This window comes from Gilbertella persicaria (assembly GCF_025201335.1).
Source record: "Gilbertella persicaria strain CBS 190.32 chromosome Unknown B0P05scaffold_67, whole genome shotgun sequence".
Taxonomy (NCBI): Eukaryota; Fungi; Mucoromycota; class Mucoromycetes; order Mucorales; family Choanephoraceae; genus Gilbertella; species Gilbertella persicaria.
In genome coordinates, this window is record NW_026252028.1 from 44,732 (window position 1) to 70,711 (window position 25,980).

General features: G+C 35.7%; 10 protein-coding genes across 10 annotated transcripts; 4 read left to right on the forward strand and 6 right to left on the reverse strand.

Annotated features, from left to right (window-relative positions):
- Positions 1-536: 536 nt before the first annotated feature.
- On the forward strand, positions 537-3,328 carry B0P05DRAFT_591977 (phosphoribosylglycinamide synthetase; the record flags this gene model as incomplete). Its single annotated transcript, XM_051582954.1, has 9 exons — positions 537-546; positions 594-695; positions 747-841; positions 899-965; positions 1,013-1,122; positions 1,174-1,239; positions 1,297-1,939; positions 1,999-2,179; positions 2,233-3,328. The coding sequence occupies 9 exons, from the start codon at positions 537-539 to the stop codon at positions 3,326-3,328; spliced, it is 2,370 nt and encodes a 789-aa protein (XP_051429865.1).
- A 294-nt stretch (positions 3,329-3,622) lies between these two features.
- Positions 3,623-4,822, reverse strand: B0P05DRAFT_563029 (uncharacterized protein). The gene is made up of 2 exons (XM_051580668.1): positions 4,467-4,822; positions 3,623-4,407 (listed from the first exon to the last, which is right to left on the reverse strand). The coding sequence occupies exons 1-2, from the start codon at positions 4,609-4,611 to the stop codon at positions 3,731-3,733; spliced, it is 822 nt and encodes a 273-aa protein (XP_051429866.1). The 5' UTR covers positions 4,612-4,822; the 3' UTR covers positions 3,623-3,730.
- A 36-nt stretch (positions 4,823-4,858) lies between these two features.
- Positions 4,859-5,700, forward strand: B0P05DRAFT_563031 (uncharacterized protein). The gene is made up of 4 exons (XM_051580669.1): positions 4,859-5,046; positions 5,110-5,154; positions 5,213-5,539; positions 5,585-5,700. Exons 1-4 carry the CDS (start codon positions 4,933-4,935, stop codon positions 5,633-5,635), a joined length of 537 nt encoding a protein of 178 aa, XP_051429867.1. The 5' UTR covers positions 4,859-4,932; the 3' UTR covers positions 5,636-5,700.
- Positions 5,701-6,068: 368 nt separating this feature from the next.
- On the reverse strand, positions 6,069-8,333 carry B0P05DRAFT_563033 (fungal-specific transcription factor domain-containing protein). The gene is made up of 4 exons (XM_051580670.1): positions 8,053-8,333; positions 7,762-8,002; positions 7,135-7,717; positions 6,069-7,087 (listed from the first exon to the last, which is right to left on the reverse strand). The coding sequence occupies exons 1-4, from the start codon at positions 8,176-8,178 to the stop codon at positions 6,301-6,303; spliced, it is 1,737 nt and encodes a 578-aa protein (XP_051429868.1). The 5' UTR covers positions 8,179-8,333; the 3' UTR covers positions 6,069-6,300.
- A 45-nt stretch (positions 8,334-8,378) lies between these two features.
- On the reverse strand, positions 8,379-10,065 carry B0P05DRAFT_563039 (WD40-repeat-containing domain protein). The gene is made up of 6 exons (XM_051580671.1): positions 10,037-10,065; positions 9,642-9,987; positions 9,305-9,594; positions 9,123-9,250; positions 8,993-9,078; positions 8,379-8,945 (listed from the first exon to the last, which is right to left on the reverse strand). Exons 2-6 carry the CDS (start codon positions 9,840-9,842, stop codon positions 8,463-8,465), a joined length of 1,188 nt encoding a protein of 395 aa, XP_051429869.1. The 5' UTR covers positions 9,843-9,987; positions 10,037-10,065; the 3' UTR covers positions 8,379-8,462.
- A 239-nt stretch (positions 10,066-10,304) lies between these two features.
- B0P05DRAFT_443852 (uncharacterized protein) lies at positions 10,305-11,131 on the reverse strand (the record flags this gene model as incomplete). The annotated part of the gene is made up of 2 exons (XM_051573782.1): positions 10,305-10,964; positions 11,009-11,131. Coding segments are annotated over 2 exons (783 nt in total), but the record flags the coding sequence as incomplete, so codon positions are not given.
- Positions 11,132-12,387: 1,256 nt separating this feature from the next.
- Positions 12,388-14,640, forward strand: B0P05DRAFT_563058 (pyridine nucleotide-disulfide oxidoreductase-domain-containing protein). The gene is made up of 5 exons (XM_051580672.1): positions 12,388-12,935; positions 12,984-13,389; positions 13,437-13,695; positions 13,742-14,139; positions 14,187-14,640. Exons 1-5 carry the CDS (start codon positions 12,415-12,417, stop codon positions 14,505-14,507), a joined length of 1,905 nt encoding a protein of 634 aa, XP_051429871.1. The 5' UTR covers positions 12,388-12,414; the 3' UTR covers positions 14,508-14,640.
- A 12-nt stretch (positions 14,641-14,652) lies between these two features.
- Positions 14,653-17,484, forward strand: B0P05DRAFT_317910 (uncharacterized protein). The gene is made up of 8 exons (XM_051573520.1): positions 14,653-15,134; positions 15,181-15,260; positions 15,334-15,456; positions 15,502-15,660; positions 15,707-15,794; positions 15,854-15,951; positions 15,995-16,429; positions 16,472-17,484. The coding sequence occupies exons 1-8, from the start codon at positions 14,867-14,869 to the stop codon at positions 17,384-17,386; spliced, it is 2,166 nt and encodes a 721-aa protein (XP_051429872.1). The 5' UTR covers positions 14,653-14,866; the 3' UTR covers positions 17,387-17,484.
- Positions 17,380-18,195, reverse strand: B0P05DRAFT_563068 (uncharacterized protein). Its single transcript, XM_051580673.1, has 5 exons — positions 18,008-18,195; positions 17,907-17,956; positions 17,798-17,852; positions 17,627-17,754; positions 17,380-17,579 (listed from the first exon to the last, which is right to left on the reverse strand). The coding sequence occupies exons 1-5, from the start codon at positions 18,096-18,098 to the stop codon at positions 17,460-17,462; spliced, it is 444 nt and encodes a 147-aa protein (XP_051429873.1). The 5' UTR covers positions 18,099-18,195; the 3' UTR covers positions 17,380-17,459.
- A 5,603-nt stretch (positions 18,196-23,798) lies between these two features.
- On the reverse strand, positions 23,799-25,910 carry B0P05DRAFT_600579 (uncharacterized protein; the record flags this gene model as incomplete). Its single annotated transcript, XM_051583237.1, has 4 exons — positions 25,584-25,910; positions 25,292-25,535; positions 24,064-25,220; positions 23,799-24,009 (listed from the first exon to the last, which is right to left on the reverse strand). Exons 1-4 carry the CDS (start codon positions 25,862-25,864, stop codon positions 23,799-23,801), a joined length of 1,893 nt encoding a protein of 630 aa, XP_051429874.1. The 5' UTR covers positions 25,865-25,910.
- Between the last annotated feature and the right edge of the window lie 70 nt (positions 25,911-25,980).

Consider the following 25,980-nt stretch of genomic DNA (forward strand, 5'->3'; position numbering starts at 1 on the left):
GGCTATGATATCTCAAGATAAAAGGTCCTCAGGTCAATGTGTTATATCTTTGATTCGAACAGCTGAGAGACAAGAAGCCCTTTAGCTAACTGTTTTCAACAAAATTTAGATCATACAGTTGGACTGTCAAGCTGTCATAGATCTTGATCATATTCAATTCCCGGTCCATCTTTACACAATAAGCATTTTGGTCGTTTTTTTAAAGGCCTATTGCGACTCAGTTTCATCTACCATTTATTTATGCTGAATCGTTTTGATGGATTAAGATGAAAGTCTATGTGCTTTTTTATAACATACATAGGTAGATAACTCTACTCATCTAAGATGAACTTCTTGTATAGAAAATGACGCTAGAAAAAGTAGTTTGTCACTATCAAAAATGACCAACAGCATCATCATTCAAACTATTCGGTGGCTTAAAATTGATATGAGTCAGATTCAGAACCCACATAATTAAAGCAACCAGTTCTTGGTTTCTCTTTTTTTTTTTTCCTTTTTCTATCTCAAATCCTCTTTTTCTAAACTCTGTTTGTACCATGGCTTCTGGTATGTTGTATCATTTGGTTTGATTCTTTAATTAATGAGATTTACAGAAAAGCTTACGATTCTTCTTGTCGGCTCTGGCGGTCGCGAGCACGCTATTGCTTGGAAACTCGCTCAGTCTGAACGAGTCCAACATATTTATGTTGCTCCTGGTAAGCATTGATCTACATAAATCACGTATATCTCTAACAGGTTTTTAAAAGGTAATGGAGGTACTGCCAGTGGAAACAAAATTACCAACGTCAAGATTGGCGTGAGTGATTTTGACAAGTTGGTTGAATTCGCCGTTCAAAATCAGGTATGCATTTGAAAAAAAAAGAAAGAGATGGATCTTGTGACACTAAATAAACAATAGGTCAATCTTGTTGTTCCCGGTCCTGAACAACCTCTTGTAGATGGTATTCAAGGCGTATTTAGAAAAGGTGAGCTTTCATATAATCATAAGTTTAAATACTTATGTTTTATTTAGTTGGTATTCCTTGCTTTGGTCCTTCTCTCAAGGCTGCCCAAATGGAAGGTTCCAAAGCCTTCTCCAAAGATTTCATGAAAAAGCACAACATTCCTACTGCTGCTTACGAGGTAAAACAAAAAATAGCGACATGAAAAAAGTAACTAACATCTACATGTTAGAACTTTACCGATTATGAAAAGGCCAAGGCTTATGTTGAATCAGTTGACCATAAAGTTGTTTTAAAGGTATGATTGAGAAAAAAAAACGGCAACAGATATATTAAGTACATATATGTGATATAGGCTTCTGGTTTAGCTGCTGGTAAAGGTGTTTTGATGCCTGAAAATAAGCAAGAGGCTCTTGAAGGCCTCAAGTCTATCATGGTCGATAAGGAATTCGGTAGCGCTGGTAGCGAAGTTGTAGTTGAAGAATGTCTTGAAGGTCAAGAACTCTCTTTCTTGGCTTTCTCTGATGGCTACACCATCGTTTCTCTCCCTCCCGCTCAAGATCACAAGCGTGCCCAAGATGGTGATTTAGGACCCAACACAGGTGGTATGGGTTGTTATGCCCCTACACCTATTGGTACTCAATCATTGATTGAAGAAGTCAAGCGTACTATTTTGCAACCTACCATCGATGGTATGCGTCGTGATGGTTTCCCCTTTGTCGGTATGCTTTTCACTGGTATCATGTTGACCTCTTCTGGTCCCAAAGTGCTTGAATACAATGTTCGTTTCGGTGACCCTGAAACTGAAGTGGTCTTGCCTCTTTTGAGCGATGATACTGATTTAGCAGAAATTCTATTGGCTTGTGTGGAAGGCCGTCTTGATGCTGTTTCTATCACAACTAAGAAGGCTTTTGGCGCTACTGTTGTTATTGCCTCTGGTGGATACCCTGGAAGCTATGCTAAAGGCAAAGTCATCACACTTCCTCAAGAAAACAAAGGTAAAGAGAAAAAAAAAAAGCAATTCATGAATACATGAATATTCATGACTTTTCTACAGAATTCACCATCTTCCATGCTGGTACTACTATCAAGGATGATCAACTTGTAACTGATGGCGGTCGTGTTCTTACTGTCACTGCTGTTGCTGAAACCTTGCGTGAAGCTGTTGATAAGGCGTATACAGGCGTCAAATCTGTTCAATTTGAGAACATGTATTATCGTAATGATATTGCTCACAGGTAATTGAAGAAAAAAGAGAGAGAAAGGGGAGAAGCTAAAAAGAAGTTAACAGAGCTTTCAAACATGCTGAACAAAATACTGAAAAGAAGGGTCTTTCTTATGCTGATGCTGGTGTCTCTATTGATGCTGGTAACTTGTTAGTTCAAAAAATCAAGCCTCTTGTTAAGTCAACCAAGCGTGTCGGTGCTGACTCTGACATTGGTGGTTTTGGTGGTCTCTTTGATCTCAAGGCTGCTGGATTTAGAGATCCTATTCTCGTATCTGCTACAGATGGTATTGGTACCAAACTCAAGATTGCTCAAGACTGCAACATCCATGATACTGTTGGTATTGATTTGGTTGCCATGAATGTGAATGATTTGATTGTCCAAGGTGCTGAACCTTTATTTTTCCTTGATTACTTTGCTTGTGGTAAGCTTGAAGTGGATGTCGGCAAAGATTTTGTCGCTGGTGTTGTTGAAGGTTGTCTTCAATCTGGCTGTGCTCTTGTAGGCGGTGAAACTGCTGAAATGCCTGGTCTTTATGCTTTGGGTGATTATGATGGTGCTGGTTTCACAGTAGGTGCTGTTGAACGTGAAAAGATCTTGCCTCGCATGAATGACATCAAGGCTGGTGATGTCGTCCTTGGTTTAGCTTCTTCTGGTGTTCATTCTAACGGCTTCTCTCTTGTTCGTAAAATTGTTTCCTCTCAACCTGGTTTAACATACCACTCTCCTTGTCCATGGGACAAGTCCAAGACACTTGGTGAAGGTCTTTTGGTTCCTACTCGTATCTATGTTAAGCAATTATTGCCTGTTGTTCAAAAGGATTTGGTTAAGGCTATGGCTCATATCACTGGTGGTGGTTTCCTTGAAAACATTCCTCGTGTGATGCCCAAAGACCTTGCTGTCATTGTGGACGCCAAGTCATATGAATTGCCCCCTATTTTCAAATGGCTTAAGGAAGCAGGTGGACTTTCTGCTTATGAAATGTCTCGTACCTTTAACTGTGGTATTGGTATGATCCTTGTTACTGATCGTGCTCATGTTCCTGAAATTACTCGCTTATTGGAAGCTGCTAATGAAACTGTTTATGAACTTGGTTCTGTCACTACCAAGGCTGAATTGGGTGGTCAAGAAGTTGAAGTTCGCAATACTGACACTTGGTAAACAACATTTGCTTTATAAGCATCTTTTTTTATTGTATATAGAATCATTACACATGTATTTAAAAAGAAATAAACTATTTAAAAAGAAATAAACTATTTAAAAAGAAATAAACTATTACAGTGCGTACAGTCCCGATTTTCGTATTATTCCACTTAGACTGTAATAGAGTTTTTCACTATACGTAAGATTGACACAATGCCTTAACTTTTACTAAGCCAAATTTGATATTGCAACATCCTATTTGTTACATCGATCGCCGATCCCCCATATATTCGCAAGTCCGGGAAAGAAGCATAAAGTTATACAAAAAAAAGGAAAAAGTTATTTTTATTAACATTTAAACAGTGTTCTGTTTATAGCTTATTATTGAACAAGAAAAATTATTTTACATATAAAAAGTATTTACTGTTGTTGTTGTTGGTTATTGTTGTTGTCACCAGTGTGACAAGTATCTTCAATTTGAACAATAGAAATGTTGTTGGCAGCAATTGCATTAGGCAAAAGAGCGACAGTCTTGTTGAAAGTGTCTTGACCAATAGAAGAAGTCTTAGAGAGAATGATACCATAGACTTTATCAGCTCTCTTTTGGTTGTTGGTGCTAAGGAATTTCATATCATTGCTCCAGAGGAAGACAGTATCAAAGTTGGTAGAGTCATTTGAGCCAGGTTGAGCATTGGAATCAATCAACTTGGAGTAGACAGTAGCTTCAAAAGGTTGAGAGCCAGGAATGACAGCACTACCAGCATCGGAAGCATTGCTATTACTTTGACCATTGGAGGTGAAGTTTTCCCATGAAACCTTGTTGACAAAGATTTGAGAGCCATAAGCATCCCACAAATAAGTGTGGTCTGAAGTGTTGGTATTGCTATCAGGTGCCTTCAGCATGAAAGAGCCAGCAACAGAGGCATTGATACCAATGTTAGAGTTAGTGTGAGTCAAGAAGGCAGAGACAAGACCATCAAAGGTAGTGTTTGAAGTAGTGGTGGCATTGACTTGAACACAACCAACATCAATGTTCATTGTGTGGTTGAGGAATTGAAAAGCATTCCAAACATCTTGTGTAGCACCAGTGACAAACCCTATATATGTATGCATTTAGTTGATCATACCATAATAATGATATATAAATGTTACTTACAAGTGCCATTGACGACGCCAATGTCAGTGCCTTGGGGGTATTGAGACAAAACTTGGCTTTGATCTTGAGAAGCGTCTTGTCTGGGAGTAAGAACAGCAGCAGAGACAGCAGAAATGGCCAAGAGAGCAGAGGAAATAAACTTCATTTTTTTTATAATTGAATAGAATTAAGAAAGCTCTGATTGTCTCTTTTAGCCTTTATATACCTTTCAAAAGAATACTGTGATATATAGATGACGCAACTATTTGACCTGATTTGTTAAATAACAGAGAAGAGCCAAATCGTTTCAACGTCATGATAAAAGAGAGAAAGAGCGAGAAAATAGAAGCTATAAATAAACAGCGTCTGAAAGCATTGTTCAACAAATGATGTAAATCGTACGTTACACACACAAAGAAAACAAAAGCTTTTAAACGTCACTTTCCAATTTACCGACTGCAGTACATTTTTTCTAGAACTCAAAGTTATGGAGACACGGTATAACCAACTTGTCCTGATCTCAAAACGCGCTGAAGCTGCAAACAACAGAATAAATGAAATAATAAACACTTTAGGTTGGGATCGTCAAGATCTTAAGAAAGTGAGTTGTTCTGCCTAGTTTCATGTCTAGACCTCAACAAATTTAACTTATGTTCCTGAAAAGCGATACTCTAGAGATATTCTACACAAAAGCCATAGCGCCAAGAAAGTAAGCTCACATGAAACTGATGATGTAAAATGTCATATGCCCTAAACTATCCAAAAAGAAAAAGAGTTCACTTTTCTTCTACAAAAACGCATCTTCAGTCATTTCTTTTGTCGATACACAATGGACAGAAGAACACAAGAATATCATTGATGCCAGTCTGCTGAAGTCATTGCAAGAATCCAAAATTGAAAAATGTCAACTTTATGATCAGGTGATACAGCGATCTAATCAGTTAAGGCAACCATCCAATAGCAACATTCATGATGACATTAGCCAAATTGTGTATGAAAAGCAGCAAAAAGAGAAAAAGAAACGAAAAGAGCAAGAAAGAAGCAACAAACCCAAGAAGCATCGAATCAAGATGAAAGTCATTTCAGCAACAGAGGTAATTGATAGACATGATTGCACTCAGTTAACTAATGATGTTTAGCTTCAAAAAGAGCTTATTGATGCTTATATGCAGACCCAAAATAAAAATTAGCCCTGTTTTTTGTCATTCAAACTCAGCTACAAAGGTATCATGATCCAAGAGCTCTTTAATATGCCAAAATGATACTTAAACGCGCTTAGTTTTTTGTTTATGATTCGTTGAGATGTTCTTTTCAAGATAATATAAGTTAAAAAAGTCAGTACTTAATGGTACAGCCTTTGGCATCAATGAAAGCTTGGTATTGGTCGGTCATATTGTGTAGTAGTATGAATGTAATGAGATAGTATAATGCAAAGAAAAACAAACAAACAACCTACTCTTTGTTGTTTTTTTTAAAACAAGAGTTGGTTACACTTGAGCTTTAATGAATGACTTTACACAAACATACCAGTAGCATTACGCCTATTGAACTATATATTCTGGATATTTTAGACATAAAAGCATTCTGACTCAAAATAATCGTCTTTTTTTTTTAGCAAATCTTAGCAGTCTTTAACTGTGAGCTACCTTCTGGTATTTCAACTTGGAAGATACGAATAGTCGTTTGGACCACAAAAACCCATTCCAAGCATTTCCTTTGTGTTGAGTATAGACTAAATGCACTTCCAAACATGCTTACGGACAGGCTTGGATTTTTGTATTATTAGCTGCAGATAACAATTACGTTTTCATTCCAAAGCAGTATATATATTATGTCAATAAGCAAATATTGTTATTTATTCGGGTGTATATAATAAAGGTATATTATTATTATTATTTGGGTCACTTTCGTTTTGTAATAGTAAGCCTAATAAGGATTCTTGATTTGGTATGCTAGTAGAATCAATGCTCATACTACTTGATGTTGTGTCTGCTGAATATGGTGGTACATGGTATTGCTGTTGTACAAAATATCTATTGTTTTTCTGGCTGCCAGTAATTTCAGTAGCAGGCGAAATCGATGCCAATTTTTGTGCTAGTTGCAACGTGATTTGATACTCTCTTTCAATACTTCTCTCTTTAAATACAGTAATAGCGGCAGATAAATAATATACAATTTGCTGAATGCCTCGTAATGAACAATACATGTCTTCAAATGCATTGCATTCAAGTATTAATTCGACGATATTTTTAATGGTAAGAGCAGGCTCGATGCATTGATTGAGATCATAAGGTCGACATAGTAAAATAATCGCAGAATTATAAGACAAATAAAGAAAGCATACTGCATAGCAAATGTTTTCTTTTCGAGGAGATTTGGTAGTCGAAGTAATCAAACTGACAGTGGTTGATAGTTCATTAAACAATTTTTGATATGTGTTCTGTTCATCCCAGTCAATCGCTAACTGCTTTTGATGCTTACAGCGCAAAAATTGTATGATGTCTGCTTGGTTTCGCATAATTTTCGAAAGCAGTATAAAATGAAGGATTTTTTCTGATTCGTGTGCTTCGTCTGTCAAGATGTTTGGAAAGTCTATGGAACAAGGCATCTCCATAAAATTAAGTGGTGTTCCATTTTCAATACTAAAAGAGTCGTCAATAAATAATTCCTTGTATTTTCAATAGCTTGCCTCATCATCGTATCGTAACAATAAGCAGCCCAAAAAGTACGCTTTCGACATTCCAATTCGACCACTGGTATCGTAGTAATATCACGTGCTAAGCCTAAATCCTTGCACATGCGGACAACAGTCTGAAAATAATAGCGTGTTCTCCACATGAATCCCGGTCGGCGTACATGCTCATTATATTTTAACATCAGGAAAATAGCCTGTATTGTCGACAGTTGAGCTTCCCTTTGAGCTTCCAATAAACTGATTGCTTTTTGATAGTATTTCCATCCTCGAGGTTCGTCTTCAACTTGAGGAACACCTACTAAATCCCATCGAGACGAAACACAATACATGGCATTTAATAAAAGCCGACTGACTCGCTTTGTGTTCAATTGGTGTAGAAATGAAGGCTTGTGAAGAACAGGTATAACTGGATCAATAAACTGAAAGTAAATCTTGAGCAAATGTTGTTGAATTGGTTCGTTTAGAATTGGTTCCTGGGTCTGAATGATGAAATTACAATGATTTTGTGATGCACGGTCTATTCGATAGGGGTAATCAGGTACATAAGTCCCGCATCCTGTTGTATCTATTGATAACCCTTTAAAAGATATGAGATGATGTTCTGTGTATTTATCTATCTACCTAATTCTCGAGGTGATGGCTGAATAAGCTGAGGTGGGTTTGTAAATAAAGGTGGTTCAGGGTCTTTTATGTCTAACACTCTTGAAAATTGCCTTAAAAATTGTTCAATCGCCTTTAGTTTTGGTTCAGGGTTTTCTGTTGCTGGTTTGGGAGCATCTTTTTTCTGTTGAGGTTTATCATAAACGCACGTTGTTTCTGATCTTGTACAGCGTTCACAAGGGTATTGACCGTTGCACTTGACCTATAGGTAGAAAGCGTCAGATCGCAAAAAAAAGTGTTTGTTTCAAATACCTTTCGCTTTCTACAAGGTGCACAGGCCCGAGTAGACTTTTTCTTTACTACTAGTGAGGCTGGGGTTTCCTGAGTAGAGATACTAGTGCGTCTATTATTCGTTATATTATTTGGAGAAGGCTCCATAGGCTAAGAAATAAAGCCTTTACGACTTGAAGGGAAAAGAAGAAGAAAGGAAGAAGAAAAACACATTTCATTCTGCACACAAACAACGCACGTACGCACACCCGCATGTACGCACGTACACACACACTTTTTTTTTCAACTGGACACACACACACACACACACACACACACACACGTACAAGTGTTTCTATTTGTACTACCTTTATTAGAGAGGATGTGTTGTGCCGCACTGTTAAATACCACAAGACTAGACTACTCAAACGTCAAAACAAACAATAATTTTATTAGTTTTTGGCCATTTTTTGTTTGTTTTTCTTCTTATTTGTTTTTTTACTGGGCGCTTCTGCTTGTTTTTCCTTTTGCACTTCTTCTTCTTCAAGGTCAACAGACTCTGTTGTAGGCTGGTTTTCTACCTTTGAAAATCCGTCATGCGATGTAATACAAGTTACACGACATTTGGTATTGTATTCACCTAATGGTTCTTCCACCTCTTTCAAAACTGCAGCTTCTAAATCCCAGCATTTGATAACACCATCTGATGAAGCAGACGATAATACGAGCTTACCGTCTGTTGACAGAACATTCACTGATTTGACTCGCATGTTGTGTCCCTTGATTTCTCTGATACATTCGCCTGATGTAGTGTCCCAAATACGAATGGTTTTATCTTCGCTTCCTGTAACAATGTACTCCTTTTCGTCTAGTTTGAAGTATTGCATAGAATGGAATCTGGATCTATGAGAAATAGTTGTCGATACTTTGGCATCCTAAATCAGGAAATCAGCAAATGGCTTGACGAAAGGTATAGACTTACAGCCACTTTATAGATATGGATTGCTTTATCAAACTGAATGGCATATTGGTCACCAGAAGAATTCCATAAGACCAACATAGGTTCATCTAATTTTCAATAAATACATGTCTATCTATCTTATTCAACTTACCTCTGCCCAACTTGTTTACACTTGCCTTGCGACCTGTCATCAAATTCCAGACGATGGCAGTCCTATCAGCACTAACAGATAATGCAATTTTACCAGTAGGGTGAATAGCCATTGAGTTCACTTTTGCTCTATAGGAAATAAGCATAAATACCCCTCTTGTTATAAACATTGGCTTCACTTACTTGTGTCCCTTGAGTGTCTTCAAGTATTCCCAATCTTTTGTTCTCCATAAATTAATCAAATGATCGTCACTTGCAGACAACATGTATTTGCCATGGAATTTAATGTCAGTAATATCACCAGAATGATGTCCACCTAAAGAACCGTATTCTTTGCGTTTCTTGACATCGTAAAGACGAATGATTTCATCGCTACTACCAGAGGCCAAAAAGTTTCCGCCAACAGAGACTGTGCGAATACATGCCGTATGAGCAGGAATAATAAACACAGGTTCCAACTTGACTTTAGATTTCTAGATATAGAATGAATACAATGTAAGTTTGTTTTATTATTACTCACGTCTTCTATCCATTGAGCATTGATACCAAACAAAAGACGCTCATATGTACCAACAACAACACGAAAGTCTTCTTCAACGTTGAGTAAAGCTGAAGTAGGTAAGAGTGTGTTCGATCCTGTCACTTTTTCCAAGATTTGCTTCTTTTTTACTTGATTGTCATTCATTTCCTCTGAATTTCTCGATCTCTTTTTGCTTTCCATGGTGACTATAGATCTATGTATTAAAAAAAAGTTTTCGACAAGTGTCAAAGGGAAACTGACTTTGAACTGCCTCGAATGCCAAGTCACTGTCTTAATGGCCAATTAAAAAGATGTTAACGTATGCAAGTTACACCAAGTCTTTTTGGTAATTAGACACTGTGCTTTGCTTATGATCTATAACAATCTTGTGTTAGAAGCGGCTTTAGCAACAGGGATTTTTTTTCTCAAAATTGGATAAAAATTTCTTGTTTATTTTATGCAAATGGCATTGGGTGGGGAGGCGATCCCATATTTTTTGTTAAGAGGAGCACTTGTAAAAAAGTACTCGTATACTTTATCTTGAAATGAATCTTCAGCCAGTTTTTCCAAATAAAACAATTCACCCAACATCATACCAAAGCCACCATTAAAGACAGAATCTATCAAAGAATGGTTAGTGTTTATATGCATACAAAAGAACATACGACAACAATTTTTCAAATCAAAAGGTAAGGCTTCAACAGGAATGGCATCGGTAGCCACAGCAGAGAAATGATGGTCCCAAAACCACCGGTAGGTTTCTTCACCTGCTTTAATGCCTGCACATTGAGGCCAGTCTTTCCCGGCTAAAGCTTCAACATCAGGCCCTCCCTTTTCATATCGAGCTGTCCAGCCCGTTCGAATCAATAAAATATCTGCTATCTGAAATTCTACCTGCTGATAAGCCGCTACTTGTTCCAATTCTTGCATGGTGATTTCATACCGTTGAAAAGGATCAAATGTAGGATGGTGAATCTCGGCCCAACGACCATAGTCCAATAAAACAGCGCGACCCACAATCCCTTTTTCAGCCACATGGTTGATTCCTAACCGATCATTTGAAGCAGGCTGGTTCAGTCTGATATTGTCTGCACTAACGCCATTATAGAACAATTGAGCTGGAATATATGAAAAATGACGAAGGCCATCCCATTGTGATGTGGTTTGTGTGTTAAAGCCATCATAACAGTCATCAAAATGAGCTCCGTCGTGTAATTCGACCAGACGATGAACAAGTGTTTCGCGACCAAAAAGAGGCACAACAGGATGTTCAAGCCCCCAGTTTAGTGGAAATCGCTTTCCTGTCTTTATACATTTGGATGCCTAGACACTATGGGTCAAACACTACGTCTTTATAAACAACTTACATTCATGACTCGTTCAGGAGTCAACAGATTTAATGTGCCAATGTTGTCATCTTCACCCCAAACACCCCAAGCTGTACCTTTTGGATATTTAGGATGGACAGGTAATTGATCGTAGTTGGGAATAGTCATGGTGTTTAAATCAAAAAGAAAAACAATCTATTAAATCTATTGATCCGTTTATATAGTATACAAATAGACAGATACTTATGCAGTGCTTATACATTTAGCTACTTTTAATTGGTATGACATGGAGCAACATGATTTGTGTAGATTATAAGCATTGTTTATTATTGCTGCAAGGATTAGAGGATCTTCATGCGGCAATTAAAACTTGGAAATGTAGTAGTTTTGTTACTGAAAAAATAAACACTCCGATAGAGGTTGCTTAAAGCATGCTTCTTTACAGTGTCTGGACAACGAGCATCTTTTCTCTAATGTAAATCTAGTTTATAACAGCTTTTCCTTTTCAAAACTCATTGTTTGGTAAAAACAATAAACAAATCGCAAGTACTTTGAATATGTTGGTTCCATAGAGATAGAGGAGGAAGGTTCATTCTCGTTTGTAACAGGCAATTTTTCTCATTCTACTTTAGATCAAATATTCATAATGAATACAAAGACTTAAAGATAAAAACAAGACCATGACTTGTATGCTAATTAAAAAAGTTGTCAGAGTTTCTTTTAAGTTGGCAACATAATCTAGGTATATATAAACAAGCGTTTGCTTATCCATTCACTGTATATTCAACAATGCCCAAAGTCAGACCCGATAAACCAGGTAACACACCTTTATTCTAACTCAAAGTGTCTCATTCTTTTAAGCTCTTCCTACACCTTATCCTTTGCCCGTCAAGAAATAAGCCAATTTTGGACACTTCAGGCTAAATTTATTCCTATTTGCGTTTTTATTGTTTCTCAATAAAAAAAAAAAAAAAAAAAAAAAAAAATAAGGGCAAAATGAATAGCCGCATTTCTTCTTCCACTAAACTGATCTATTTGCATACTTGTCTTTGCTGTTTCAACGATAAAATGAAGTGTTTATTCTTTGGTTAGTCTTCACCATGCACAAGTGTCTGTTTATTTATATTTAAGTAAATGACATCGATACAGCATCACTTTGTATCATGAAATCAATCTTAGAAACGGAGTACTAATATCTAGAGAATCAGCAAATGGGTAAACATTTCACTTTCTACTGGAAATTAATTGGATGTCTCGGAAAATCCTGGCTATAAAATGGATATTTATCTGATAGAAAGCGTATGTATATACAGATATTGTATATATACAGAATAAGCAGGAAAACAACTATAGGCTTAGTAAAATAAGGCCTAATTGAGTACATCAAAATGATGCTTTTTGTACTAAAGTAACACAGGCGATTTAGCTGGCCCATGATGTAATAAATGCGGAAAAGTTTAGAAGTTGATTTTTCTTTTCTTCTTTCGTTTGTTATCATGTTTTCGCGCTCATTTTTAAACAGCCACAAGCAACAGTTTGTTAGACTCACAAGACAATATACAACTCAAAAGACACCCAATGCTTGGTTTGGCCCCAAACTTAAGAAATTAATGCTGTATTCCAGTGTTGGGCTTGGTTCCGGAGGTCTTGCTTACTATCTGGCTCAAGATCCAGATAGATTTGTAGACGTATTCGGTGCTCATGAACATGTTCCTCAATTAGCGCTCTATCCTCAACGCGGCGGTGCCAAGGGCTTACCAGTAGCAACTCATTTGCTGGATGATACAGTCGAAAATGAGAAAAACAAAAAGCAGCGTCTTGTTATCCTTGGATCTGGATGGGGTGCAGTGTCTGTTCTGAAGAACTTGGACAAAGACAAATACGATGTTGTCATTATTAGCGAGAACAATTACTTTTTGTTTACGCCCTTATTGCCTAGTGCTACTGTAGGTACATTGGAACTAAGGTAATATCCAAAAAAAAAAAACTGTCAAAGTATTGAATGAAGGCATAGATCTTTAATTGAACCCGTACGTAAGATTGTATCTCGCATCAATGGTCATTTCTTGGAAGGAAGAGCAGTCGATATTGATCTTGATAATAAATATGTTGAAGTCAATGGTGTCAATGATGATGAAAACTTTTATGTGCCCTATGATAAGTTGGTAGTTGCTGTAGGTGCCACAAGCATGACACATGGTGTTGAAGGCATCGAAAACACAAACAGACTCAAGACAATCCAAGATGCCATTCAGATTCGTCATAAAGTGACAGAGAATGTAGAAAAGGCTTGTTTGCCTACAACGACACCTGAAGAACGTAAGCAACTACTTTCCTTCGTTGTCTGTGGTGGAGGACCTACAGGTGTTGAATTTGCTGCAGAAATGTCTGATTGGATCAATGAAGATTTAGTAAAATGGGTAAGTTGTCGCATTGTAATGGCGTCTGACTGACTTGTGTCTATTAGTTCCCTAAATTGATTCGTGAAGATATTTCTATCCATATTATTCAATCAAGAGATCACATTCTCAACACATTTGATAGCAAGATTAGTGATTATGCCGAGAAGAGATTCGATCGCGAACATATCAATGTCATTACCAATGCTCGAGTGGAGCGCATTGATAAGAATGAAGTTGTCTATAAACTCAAGGGAACAGGTCCTAATGAAGAGCCTGTGGTAAAGACGTTACCTTATGGTCTATGTTTATGGTCTACAGGCATAGGTAAGTTAATGTAGAGGGTAGTACATAACTTAATAGACAAATGTAGCCATGACTCCATTCGCAAAGAAATTAACAGAGAAATTGCCAGAGCAAGCACATAAGCGTGTATTGACAACAGATGGATATTTGCATTTGAATGGTTTAGAAGATCAATCTATTTATGCGTTAGGTGACTGTGCAAGTATTGAAAACCCTAAATTGTTGGAGCACATCATGGAGTTCTTTGAGGAGGCAGACAGTGATCAAGATGGTAGTTTACAATTCGATCAGTTCTTAGTTGCTTGTCAGACTATGCGTACACGATTCCCCTTAACAGATCAATACTTGACCAACCTCGAGAGAATGTTTAGAAAGTATGATTCTGACAAGAATGGTGTCTTGGATTTCGAAGAAATGAAGTGCATGCTGAATGATATTGACAAGAAATTAACTAATCTTCCTGCTGTAAGTATGGAATTCTAATATAGAAACCATACTCATGTGTTTTATAGACTGCTCAAGTAGCAAGTCAGCAAGGTGCTTATTTGGCTAAGTATCTAAACAAATTAGCAACCGAAAACAGTCCCGATGAATTGAGCACTAAACAGGCTGTGGGTGTGTTTCGCTATAACCATCTTGGTACTTTGGCTTATTTAGGTAATACGGCAGTCGGTGACTTCAAGTGGGGATACCAAATGATTGGTGGATTGTGGGCATTGTATCTATGGCGTAGTGTCTACTGGAGTGAGCAAGTTAGCATGCGTACTCGAATGAATCTCAGTATTGATTGGACAAAACGTGCAATTTGGGGCAGAGATATTTCCACAGTCTAAAAAAAGTGTGCTACACAAGTCATTTTGCTTGTCGGCTGATGAACTCTTTGCTTTTTATAGAAAGTGCCCTGCACGCTCTCTTGTTTTTTTCATATTAAAATTACGAAAAGCATTTGATTTCTTTTCTTTTTTCTTTTTTCTTTTTTTGTTTGATGTTATTATGCTTGTTATTATCAAAAGAGTTTAAAAGAGATAGATACTAAAAGAAAGAACAGAAAAAGAGACTGAAACGTATTCCATTATCCCCTTTTTTTTTGCGTCAAGAAAAAAAAACTTGCCTTTTCTACACACATATTTTTTTTTCTATTTAAACAAACAAAAAAAAACTTCCTTTCTAATTTTTCTTTCTTTCTTTAATAATGCGACATAAATCAACGATATTTAAAGCAACAAGTTTGCCTGCAATCAATACTGACTTTCAGGAAGACCGCAACATGAATTACGGACATAATTTAACTATATTAGAAGAAGACTGGAACAATAGCAGTCAGCAAATTAGTATCCCTTCTTCTAGTAACATTAGTTTATTCGAAATCTGTCATTGTTGTGGACAACATCACTGTCAGAATTTGGACTATTTTAATCGCACTATTAAAAAACTCGAATCAGACACTCGTTTAGCAGCAGGTAAAATGAATTAGATGATGTATGTTGTACTTATCTTCTTTGATAGAGATTGGACAAGGCTTACTTCATAAACACGAAACGTTTGTCAATGAATCAAATCAATACAAGGCACAATTAGAAAAGCAGGTAAGTTTTTTTTTTTTTTTTTTTTTTTTTTTTTTTTTTTTGCATGGATGGACTTGTGTGTAACATATGCTAGTTGACCGAGTACCACGAAAAAATCATTGAATTAGAACAATCACTGGATCAAGTTGAAAATGAAAAAGATGATCTTGTCAAAGAAAAAAACAAATGGCTCTGGGAATATCAGAAGAGACAGAAGGTAAGCACTGATGCTCATTTTCATCTTTCACTTATTCATGACTAGATACTTGATGAGACAATATCTGACTTGGAAATGGCAAATGAAAAGTGCAAACAATTATCAATTGAACTTGAATCGAAATCAAATGAATTGGAAAAATTACGACTCTTTAAATTCATGGTGCGCCATTCTGAGTCCCGAGAAGAAGTATTGACATCCAAAGTAAGTTATATTCTATATATTTACACTACATTCACTCAGGCATTAGTTGGAAGATACAAATCAAGAATTAGCCTTGTGTAGAAGAAATGAACTTGTGTTGGAATCAAAGATAAAAAAACTAAAGACAAGATATGGCAAGTTGATTGTGTGTAAAAAAAAATAGCATGGTATTTTCTAACTTGTTTTTTAATAGAATCCTTGTATAATGCTCATGAACAGTTGAGTAAGCATGTTGAAGAAAATAGTGCATTGAATGATCATCACCGTCATCATACTTCTGATGCACTCAAGGTATTGTCAGTTTAACGCAAATGGTTGTGTTAACCAATCATAGTTTACTTCGCCCAGCACAAGAAATACAGACGATCTGATCAATCTGATAAAGGAGCTTTCTGTTTCAAATGCGAAGCTTAAATCTGAACTATTGAACAGTAAAGATCAACTCTTGGAAGCACGAGAAGAAATCATTACACTATCACGGAAATCAGATAGAGATTCAACAGCGACAAGAAAGAGCACAGACTTGTTTAGTGAGATCAATATGAAAGCAAAGACAAGGCGTGCTACTTCAGTCAAGGAAAAGAAGAAAAAGAAAGAGCCAATGCCTATTCGACACAATACAGTGCTTCCTTCACCTTTGCCCACAGTCTCTTCTTCTATGCCAAACTCCATTTGTTCAGAATCATCGCCTGTTGTTCATCATCATTATCATTACTATGTCAAAGGCGAGCAAATGGACGATTCAATGTCAGATACATCTGAGGAAAAGGTGAGATCACAAAATGCAATATACGTTATGCTTATATGACAGACTCGAGCACTTTTACAGGAACCAAATCAACAAGACACAATTGAATCTTCATCCCCTACATCGTCTATTCTTACTATTAAAAGGGATGGCACAACTGTTACAAATCAATCTCCCTATTTTATGTTACAAGAGCATGTTGCACAAGTGTTGGACAGATTAAGGGGTTCTGACATTCGCACTTTGAACAGAAGACTGAAGCGAGCATTTGATATTACTGAACTCAGTAGCATGAGTAATGCCATAATTGACAATATTCTTATGGATGTAGACACACTTGAAACAAGATTCTTATGGGTTACAGACACAGTTGGCTTTTTCCCTCTATTAGACTTGTTCAAGGACATGTTAAAAGAATTAGGCCTACTCAAGTCTACTATGAATGAATTACAGGTAGATTATGTCCAAAAGATTGAAAAAAACGAGATCAGAGTACAAGAAGAAATCCTAAGAAAAAGACAACAAAAAAGAAGCCAAGTTGTTAATGAACCAAAACCTTTATCTTGGCTGATTAACCTGTTTACTAAAGCAGATCCCTTAACTCATTCTAATGTATCTACACTCACAAAAACCACTACTAATGCTTCTACTTTGATACCAACTATTGAAGAAGACGAGCATCTTGTACGTAAAGAAGAAGATCGCGCACCGCGAAACACATTTCCCCGTCCTATTCCTGAAACTAAAAGACGCCCTAAACCAATATTTAATACGCCACCTACGCATGCACCTATAATGCATACTTCTTCAAGTACAGGTACCAATCGCTCTGCTGTTCATATTCGAAACAAACGCAGTCTACATCGAATCCATATCGATTATGAAGGAATTGGGCCTGCTGCTATTCGCCCTATCCCATCTGATAGAGATCTTTCTGTTACAGCCAATTTCTCATCCAGTTGGTTAGGCGGTAAATAATCATTTTGTACATCTAATTTTTGCTATCATTTTATTCCATCTTGTACCATACAAACAATAAAAAATTTACATATTAATAGAAATCCCCATATTCATCAGATTCAGTATCAGGATCTGAAGCCCAAACATCTTCTTCTTCTCTTTTCTTAATACATTGCATACAACGAGCCTTTTCTTGATTTCTTCTTTGAGACTATGGAATGGTATAAGCATCATTTGATTTTTTTTATTACTGCTTACTTTAGCAAATTTGTCCAATGTCTTTGTCTTGGAACAAAGCATACAAGTCAAGTGAGTTGTTTGAGAAGCTGTACATTTCTTGCAGGAAATAGTCTTCTTCTTGTTATTATAAGAAGGAGGTGCCCAAGCTATGACGTATTAACAATCAGATGCATATACTTTCTTACTTGCGATTAAAAGTGGCTTTGGCGATTTGTGTTTGAGAGAAAGCTTCAAGAGGTTTTTCCTATTGAACAGTTTCTTAGATCACGCTTGCAAGCATACTTTTTATTTGATTTACAGTATCACAAAAGACACATCGCAATGACTTTAACTGCTCTCCACGTTGGGCTACGTGTGTAGATAGGTAAGTAAAAGCTTTTTTTTAATGAATAACGATACCATTAGGATTGGCATTGACATTACTTGCAGAATAACTTTGAGAACCTTGTGTAAAGTTATTGTATTTGCCTGCTGGTCCTGGTCTACTCATAATGAAAAAAAATGTAATGAAAAAGAAAGGAGATGGCTATTTTGATTTATATTCAAAAACTCTACGTGGTGATTGGTCAATTGAACAAGCAGGGCACAGATTTTGTTTGATTTGACTTGAGGTAATCAATCTGAAAAGAAACTTCAAAGTCACACATTTTATTTTGGCGTATATTTAGATCAAATAAGGTATGAGATCCTCAAACAGAACAAATAATAGAATTACATTCATCATCAAAGAAAAAACATATATCACTCTGGGATATGTTAATATGTCATTTTATGTGTTGCTTCTAGAAAAAGAAGTCACTTGTAGGGTAAAGATATTTGACAAGTACTACCACATTCAGCTTAAGGGATACCTGCTCTAGCTCCTTAAACAACTCCAGTACGCCGATCTATGGTTTTTTTTGGAAGGGTTTGATTGGATACACAGAAGAAGGAGAACTTTTTTTTTATTTAGGCAAAGTCACAGTCAATAACAAGCTTTTTGTTTAGATATTGGGCCTTAAAGTAGTATGGTCACACATATACACAAATGGCTTTGTGCTATAAGGAAGAAGCTAAATCTGCGAAGGAATTAGCAATTTTATATAAATTTAATTAATTAACAAAAATTATGCCTCAATTGATCTCTTTGCGTAAGCAAGGATGAGATCAGGTTAAAACAGTGTTGAATTAACTGCTTTTTTGAAAATTGAAAGCTGGCAAGGTTCCACCAAAAATTACTTGAGAGAGACCAGCGACACCAATTGTTAAGGCAGAGTGAACGTATCGAGAAGTAGCTGCCCTTCTATTCTTCACCGAAACATATAAAGGATTACTGCGCAACAGAGTTCCCTTTTGCTCCATAAATCTTTCTCCTCCTTCAATGACTTTTTTAAACAATGGATGCGAAAGCTTATTGAGGCATTAGATACATGTTTGGAATGATATATGTCCATCTGTGATACACACGCTGGAATATCTACTGTAAAGTTTCTTTCCACTTGACCATACCTTTGATTCACGATTCCACTTCTGTGTCATGATCCCCGACGAACAACATTGGCCTGTTGCCATTTGAACCACTTATTGGACACAAAACGAGAAATAGAAATGTTACAAAACATTATATTGGTTACTGTTTGCCTCACACACCTCTGTTCTTTCTTTGCTGCATAGCTTGAGCAAGAGCTTTTGCTTTTTGAGTTTCCTTGTGGCGCTTTTTATTAATAGACTTGGACATTGAATACAAAGCTTGAAGTGCTGCAGACAATGAAAAGTGCCGGTTGTAAGTGTCTTTAGATTTATTCAATATCTTAATATGTTCATCACCACAGCGCAAGCAATGAAAGAAATCTTCCATTTTTCAGTAAGATTTGGCCAAAATCTTCCAATTTTAAGTGCATATTTCTTTCATCACTTGCGTTGTAGTAAAATATCATCAAAGGCTTGAGCTGGCTGGATAATATTTGATGTGATAATGCAATGTTAAGCTCCAATGCTTGCAAACTCAAATAAATGGGGACAGGAAATAATTTGCAAGCAAACTTGCTCTATCTAACTGAATTCAAGTTAACATTGACCAAAATGCAAAAGGGTAACTAGTACAAAATACAGTTTCGATTTGGCTTTGATGGGATATAAGGCTTAAGGTTGTTAATGAGCAAACGACATGTTTGTGATTCCCTATTAGTGATACTTGAGCATTGGCTTTGTATGTATTGGTCACTAACAGAATTATAAATCGATAAGAAAAGAAGATGTTCGATGACAGCCTTCAAAACTCGGAAGCGTCGCCTACTAGTCTCCGTATCACTTGTCGGCAAAATGACATCAAAATCTTTATTACTGTTAATGTCACCGCAAACAATAGACTTTGAATAGGACGAGCATCCAGTTTTTTAGTTCTAGTACCTACGGCTTCAAAGAAATAGAAATGAATCAATCTCAATTGCTGCTCTTCAAATAATGACGCGAAGTCCCTGTCCAGTCTTAGTTCGTCAGGCATTTGTAAGATAGATTATATAGATTGCAACTGATGTTTGTTGACAAAAACATGCAGAAGTGACCAATTTGTATTCTAGCGTTTCTTCTAGAGACTAATAGTTATTATGAACCACAATAGAATGAGATCTTAAAATTACGATTACCATTTTGATAATTGACGAGAATTCTGATGCGTCATTTGTTCTAACAACGATGCAATCTTCAGTTTTATCAAGTACTAATGTCTTTATGTTGTCTGGTAAGTTAGAATGTAAGACATGTCTTGAAGTTTTGCTCCGGTTCTTCTTTGCTTAATTCATTTTGTTAGGCTAATGATGACTTAGCTACTTGCAAATTCTACTGATTCATCAAAGTCTGCTTCAAACTATCAAATTTTTCATTCACTTGCTGCTTCCAAATGACTATATTTAACCGAGTTTCGCATTTCTCCCGGTAATCAAGCATTGTATTTCTGTCTGTCCATGCCGTTTTCGCTGGAACGGTGAGAATTTTTTTAGGAAATCTTTTTATGTTCAAAAGTTTAGCTTTTAACTTATTTAGATTCTTCCCATAACTGTTTTTTATTCGTCCAATGTCTCGCGTATGGCTGTTAACATAAATGATGCTATCAAATTACGAAAGTACTTCCCCATAAAGTCATTCATTGGATTAGCTTGTCGAGGACATTTGTAAGAAGCGAGATTGCTTTAAAAGCTTTCTTCAGAAGCTGTTCTTTCTGAATTTAGCTTGGTAATAGAAGCCAAGGCTGATTGATGTTCAGTAAAGCGGCTTTTTTGTTGTTTCTTTGCATTACCTATCTTAAGAAATTGTACCTGAATCAAAACAATACATTAGTGTTGCTATTAACACCTATATATATATATATATATATATCTCAACATAAACTTCAAGCATAATTGTACAATAATAGTCTGTTTAACAGTATACGTCAAGAGGATGGAAAGAAAAGGGAATTTTAGCTTCATTCAACTTGCATCTATAGAAAAAAGATTATCTGATATTGAAAGCTAGTTTCAGAACTTACACGAGCTCCAGTGCTATCTATAATAAATTGCTGTAGCTCCTTTCTGTGCTATATAGTTGTAGGTCGCTCCTCCACAAGTGTAACGAACTCACCAAAATATGTTATTTTAAAACTCCTCCAACATTTATGCCGACATGCCAAGTATGCCTATTGTGTACTCAAAAAAATATTTTTTGAGAAATAATAAAAACCACTGTTCTAAAAGAAAACAAAAACTTTTTCTGCGATATCAAAAAATAAAAAAGAAGTAAATTTTCCAATTTTTCTGCTTAAAATTTTAAAAGAAGCTTGTTCTTCAATTTTTCTGTTCTAAAATAAAAAACGAATCTACCGGATGATAATCTTACTGTTTTAGTTTAAAGAAGAGATTACTGGTTGGTAGACTCGGTTTTTATTTCAAAACAGAGAAATCCAAAAACAAGCTTTTTTTTAATTCAAGCGGAAGAACTAGAAATTCTCTACTTTTTATATTTTTTGTCATTGCAGAAAATATTCTTAATTTATTTTACAAGAATAGTTTTATTTTAAAATGGCAGTTTTTATTATTTTTCAAAAAAATTTTTTTGAGTACACAATTGGCATACTTGTAATTTCGGTATACCTGTTGATATTTTTATTATTTTTGAAAATGTTTTTTTTCTTTTTCTTTTTTTGTAAGCGTATCACACGGATCATGAAGGCCTGAGATCTACGAGTATTTTCATACTTCTTTTATTGCTCTAGCTAACTTTTTCGTAGAGTTATTGCAATCTTTGGGAAGAGGCTTTGAACACTAAAATTTATGCTTGGACCAGAAAAATAGAATAAGAAAGGTATGGCTCAGCATCTAAGCTTACTCAGCCAACGGGCGACACTGCTCTCAAAGCTGTTAGTTCTTCCTTTTTCTATGAAATCGGGCTCTAGAGCCAACTATACCCTTCCCTTAAATAGATTTTAGCAAATTCTAGTCAAGCAAGTAGCAGTTAGAAACCTTATTTGGAAAGCAACTGTCAGCCATCTGTAACGTCTTCACCTCCCAAATGACAACACCAGTAATCTGAACTCTTTCTTAAATGCTTTTGATCATCAGTTTCTTGAACAAGCTCACTCTTACAGCAGAATGATTGCTACGACCATAGCAACCATAACAACCATAATAGCGGCCATAGCGATCATACACTACAGAGTAAGCGATTACATTTTTCTTCCGTCCCTTACGCTGTAGCGATAGATCTACGAAAAAGTTAGCTAGAGCAATAAAAGAAGTATGAAAATACTCGTAGATCTCAGGCCTTCATGATCCGTGTGATACGCTTACAAAAAAAGAAAAAGAAAAAAAACATTTTCAAAAATAATAAAAATATCAACAGGTATACCGAAATTACAAGTATGCCAATTGTGTACTCAAAAAAATTTTTTTGAAAAATAATAAAAACTGCCATTTTAAAATAAAACTATTCTTGTAAAATAAATTAAGAATATTTTCTGCAATGACAAAAAATATAAAAAGTAGAGAATTTCTAGTTCTTCCGCTTGAATTAAAAAAAAAGCTTGTTTTTGGATTTCTCTGTTTTGAAATAAAAACCGAGTCTACCAACCAGTAATCTCTTCTTTAAACTAAAACAGTAAGATTATCATCCGGTAGATTCGTTTTTTATTTTAGAACAGAAAAATTGAAGAACAAGCTTCTTTTAAAATTTTAAGCAGAAAAATTGGAAAATTTACTTCTTTTTATTTTTTGATATCGCAGAAAAAGTTTTTGTTTTCTTTTAGAACAGTGGTTTTTATTATTTCTCAAAAAATATTTTTTTGAGTACACAATAGGCATACTTGGCATGTCGGCATAAATGTTGGAGGAGATTAAATCGATAATAATTTCTTGATGTTAGTTTCTTGACATTTATTGTGATGTGAAGAGAATGGATTTACAGTAAGAGAAAAGATAGCAGAAAAACACTTTTGTTTGTAGCTTGTATAATGTTTCTATTTTCAGAGGAAATATGATAAAGTGTCGATGTATTTTTGCTTTTTTTTTCTCGTCAAAATATTATTTTGGTCTAAGAAATTCCTTTAGAGGAAGTTGGCACTTCAGCCAAGATAAATAATTTGACCTGAACTTGAAGAACAAACTATTAAGTATTTGTCAATGTCAATGCTAATGTATTTGTCAGCTCCAACTATCACTTTATGAGCATCATTAGTAATGATAGTAATAAAACCACTAGACCAATGATCTCTGAATCTCAGGGTGATGTAGTATTTCAGGTAGAATGAATGAATGTCAGTGAATAAAAATCCATTGCAATTGCCATATATGTGAACTGGTCTCTTGCTATGATCATCATTTATTGTTCTATGCATAAGAATTCATATATATATTCACAACAACATAATTTTTTCTACAATATTTTCCTGACATTGCTATCAATTTATTAAATTTTGTCAAATTTTATCAAATTTTGGTGAACTATTTTTATAAGTTCATTATTTTTACAGTATTTTCACTTTAAATTCAGACGATGTTAGTTTTTTTTCTAGACGAATCAAAATTAATCTTTAGATTTTTAGCTTACCTTTTTTGGACAAAACGAAAAAGGAAATGGAACAAAATGGAAATTAGTTTTCAGATAAAGTGAAAAATAAAATTAAAATAATGAACTCACCCTGTATCATGGATTGAAAGCAGCGATAACTACTTCGGATTTGTTATTGTCTTTTTCTACTGTCATTTTCAATAGAAGGAGATCTTTGTCTTTTTTGTTGTTTTTTTGGTGTTTGCTTGGCTGATCTTTGAAAATAAATCGGTCTTGCACCGTGGTCACGTAAACTAAAGAGAATCTCACAAAAGTTGAGAGGAGCGAGTAAGTCCCTGTTCCAAAGACGACAACCTTCTTTCAAGCATTGTTCGTTTTTACACCTAGATGACATATAAATGCTATCAATAAACTAAGCATAATTAAAAGTTTCATACCTTAAAAGACCATGTCGTTTTACGGTTGGATATTTTTCCCTTATAAAGGGCCTTGGGTTCACGACTTCTTCGAAAGTTCCTACATCACTTTTGCATACCGGGCATGTACTGGATGTTTTGAATTCATCAATCAGATGTACCAGAAAACCTTCTTTTTGAAGCATTCTTCTCATGCCAACTCCTCTAATCGCTTCATGGAACTTGACATTCCCCGCAGACCAGTTACCAATAACAATAACAGCATCGTTGCCAAAACGTTTTCTGATATTCTTACAAAGACGTTTGCCAGATTGCTGTCGATTAATGTACCTTGATAGTTTTAGCCTTCGAAATGGTAACATATTAGTATTACGTTCTTCTAAAGGCAAGTCTTCATTCGAGTAGTATTCCTGAAGAACTTGAGTCACGGTAGCTTTCTGTCTTATATATTCTACGTATTGATCTTTTATGACTGTGGATGACTTTAAACGTGAAAGAATTGTTTCTACATTGCTTACGGCATCTGGCTTCAGTCTTTCACAAAGCTTCATGAACTTTCTTGTTTTTGTTTCAATGTTCCTTTGATTTCTCGTATAGCGGTAAGTTTTTTTCTTTTCAACGGTACTGCTTTCGTGCATACAGAACAACATATCACGCCGTCCGGGATCAATCAAAACACAATTATTTTTGTAAGTTCTTTCTTGAAGTTTTTCTTGCGACAGACTTTCTATGTAAGCAATGTCTTCTTCTATCTTCTTATCATTTCGCATGCCGCCTCCAGAACCTTTCTTCTTGCTGTCATAGGTCTGCTTCAAGATGGATACGGCAACACCATCTGTGTAAATAATACCTCTAAACTTCATTTGTTTATTGTCTTCTTGAGGCTTCATAGCTTTGGATTTCATGTTCAGTACGGCTCCCCAGATTACTTCTTTGTCTAAGTGGCTAATGACAGAGTTTCTTAAAATTTGAGTGTTTACGATATATGTGTCTATAGTCATATAACTAGGTATGAATGTTCTTCTCAGAGGAAAGCAGTTGAACGACTTATTGTAGAGAGATTCAGAACATCGCGTCAGATAATAAAATGCCTTCAAATGCTTCGATGGATCCGCTTTACAATCATAATAAATAGAATTCTTCTTGAAGTGAGTGTCAGAAGGGTAGCAATCAAAAAACTGTTGAAGGACGCCGACTTCTTGTGAGTTAAAAAGATGTGCTGGCAATTCAGAGAGATGTTCATTTTTACTTTGGTGCACTGGCTTGCTATGGTTTTGACCGCAGCAGAGATTTCGCTTTCTATGCAATTTTTCTTTTTCATTTCACTTTTCAAAGCGCCAATTCTTTCCTGCTTCTTTAACAGTAGGTTCAAAAGCATACGCAATCTGTTCCCGAAATGAAAAGCAACGCTATTCATGTATGCAGTGTGGATTTTCGTAGCTTCATAGCTTCCTATTTGTTGCGCATATTTCAGTTTGATTGGAACATAAGAGGCGAGTTGGCAATAGGTATCTCGATGCTTATTGGTAAGTTCCTTGTAACTTCTTGCTTTTTCTTTTCGTTTTGCTTTATCCGATTTATAGCTATCAAGTAGTGAAATAAAGACTTCTCTGAAGAAATCAACATTGGCAAGGTCCTGTAAAGCAAAATCCATGTTGTTTTTAAGTTCTTGCGTGAAAATATACTTCAAAAGTGCATAAGTATGTGTTACGAGAGTATGTACCTTAAGTACAAGAGATTTGAGACTTGGAATGTATCTCGTTTTCCACCCGATGCCAGTAATAGAACTTTTAGCTGCAGTTATCTTTAGAGGAGGTTCCATAAGGAAAAAAGAAGAAAGAGTACAGCTGACAGCTTTTTATATTTTTATTTAGAGTTTCAATAACTGATGTATTATTTTTATTTGAGGTCCTACAGATATATGCCTATTTAATTGTG

Bases quoted from the DNA above. Each gene is read 5' to 3' on its own strand.
- B0P05DRAFT_563039 (XM_051580671.1), bottom strand. From the start codon at position 9,842: ATGGAAAGCAAAAAGAGATCGAGAAATTCAGAGGAAATGAATGACAAT. The intron at 9,595-9,641 runs GTGAGTAATAAT...TTCTATATCTAG, and splicing joins ATGCTCAATGGATAGAAGAC to AAATCTAAAGTCAAGTTGGA. The intron at 9,251-9,304 runs GTAAGTGAAGCC...TATTTCCTATAG, and splicing joins AAGACACTCAAGGGACACAA to AGCAAAAGTGAACTCAATGG.
- B0P05DRAFT_563033 (XM_051580670.1), bottom strand. From the start codon at position 8,178: ATGGAGCCTTCTCCAAATAATATAACGAATAATAGACGCACTAGTATC. The intron at 8,003-8,052 runs GTATTTGAAACA...TTCTACCTATAG, and splicing joins CACCTTGTAGAAAGCGAAAG to GTCAAGTGCAACGGTCAATA. The intron at 7,718-7,761 runs GTAGATAGATAA...TATCTTTTAAAG, and splicing joins GCCATCACCTCGAGAATTAG to GGTTATCAATAGATACAACA.
- B0P05DRAFT_563068 (XM_051580673.1), bottom strand. From the start codon at position 18,098: ATGAGTAGACCAGGACCAGCAGGCAAATACAATAACTTTACACAAGGT. The intron at 17,957-18,007 runs GTATCGTTATTC...CTACACACGTAG, and splicing joins TGTCAATGCCAATCCTAATG to CCCAACGTGGAGAGCAGTTA. The intron at 17,853-17,906 runs GTAAATCAAATA...ACTGTTCAATAG, and splicing joins GATGTGTCTTTTGTGATACT to GAAAAACCTCTTGAAGCTTT.
- B0P05DRAFT_563058 (XM_051580672.1), top strand. From the start codon at position 12,415: ATGCGGAAAAGTTTAGAAGTTGATTTTTCTTTTCTTCTTTCGTTTGTT. The intron at 12,936-12,983 runs GTAATATCCAAA...ATGAAGGCATAG, and splicing joins GTAGGTACATTGGAACTAAG to ATCTTTAATTGAACCCGTAC. The intron at 13,390-13,436 runs GTAAGTTGTCGC...TGTGTCTATTAG, and splicing joins ATGAAGATTTAGTAAAATGG to TTCCCTAAATTGATTCGTGA.
- B0P05DRAFT_317910 (XM_051573520.1), top strand. From the start codon at position 14,867: ATGCGACATAAATCAACGATATTTAAAGCAACAAGTTTGCCTGCAATC. The intron at 15,261-15,333 runs GTAAGTTTTTTT...AACATATGCTAG, and splicing joins AGGCACAATTAGAAAAGCAG to TTGACCGAGTACCACGAAAA. The intron at 15,952-15,994 runs GTATTGTCAGTT...AACCAATCATAG, and splicing joins ATACTTCTGATGCACTCAAG to TTTACTTCGCCCAGCACAAG.
- B0P05DRAFT_563029 (XM_051580668.1), bottom strand. From the start codon at position 4,611: ATGAAGTTTATTTCCTCTGCTCTCTTGGCCATTTCTGCTGTCTCTGCT. The intron at 4,408-4,466 runs GTAAGTAACATT...ATACATATATAG, and splicing joins TGGCGTCGTCAATGGCACTT to GGTTTGTCACTGGTGCTACA.
- B0P05DRAFT_563031 (XM_051580669.1), top strand. From the start codon at position 4,933: ATGGAGACACGGTATAACCAACTTGTCCTGATCTCAAAACGCGCTGAA. The intron at 5,155-5,212 runs GTAAGCTCACAT...CTATCCAAAAAG, and splicing joins AAAGCCATAGCGCCAAGAAA to AAAAAGAGTTCACTTTTCTT. The intron at 5,540-5,584 runs GTAATTGATAGA...AATGATGTTTAG, and splicing joins AAGTCATTTCAGCAACAGAG to CTTCAAAAAGAGCTTATTGA.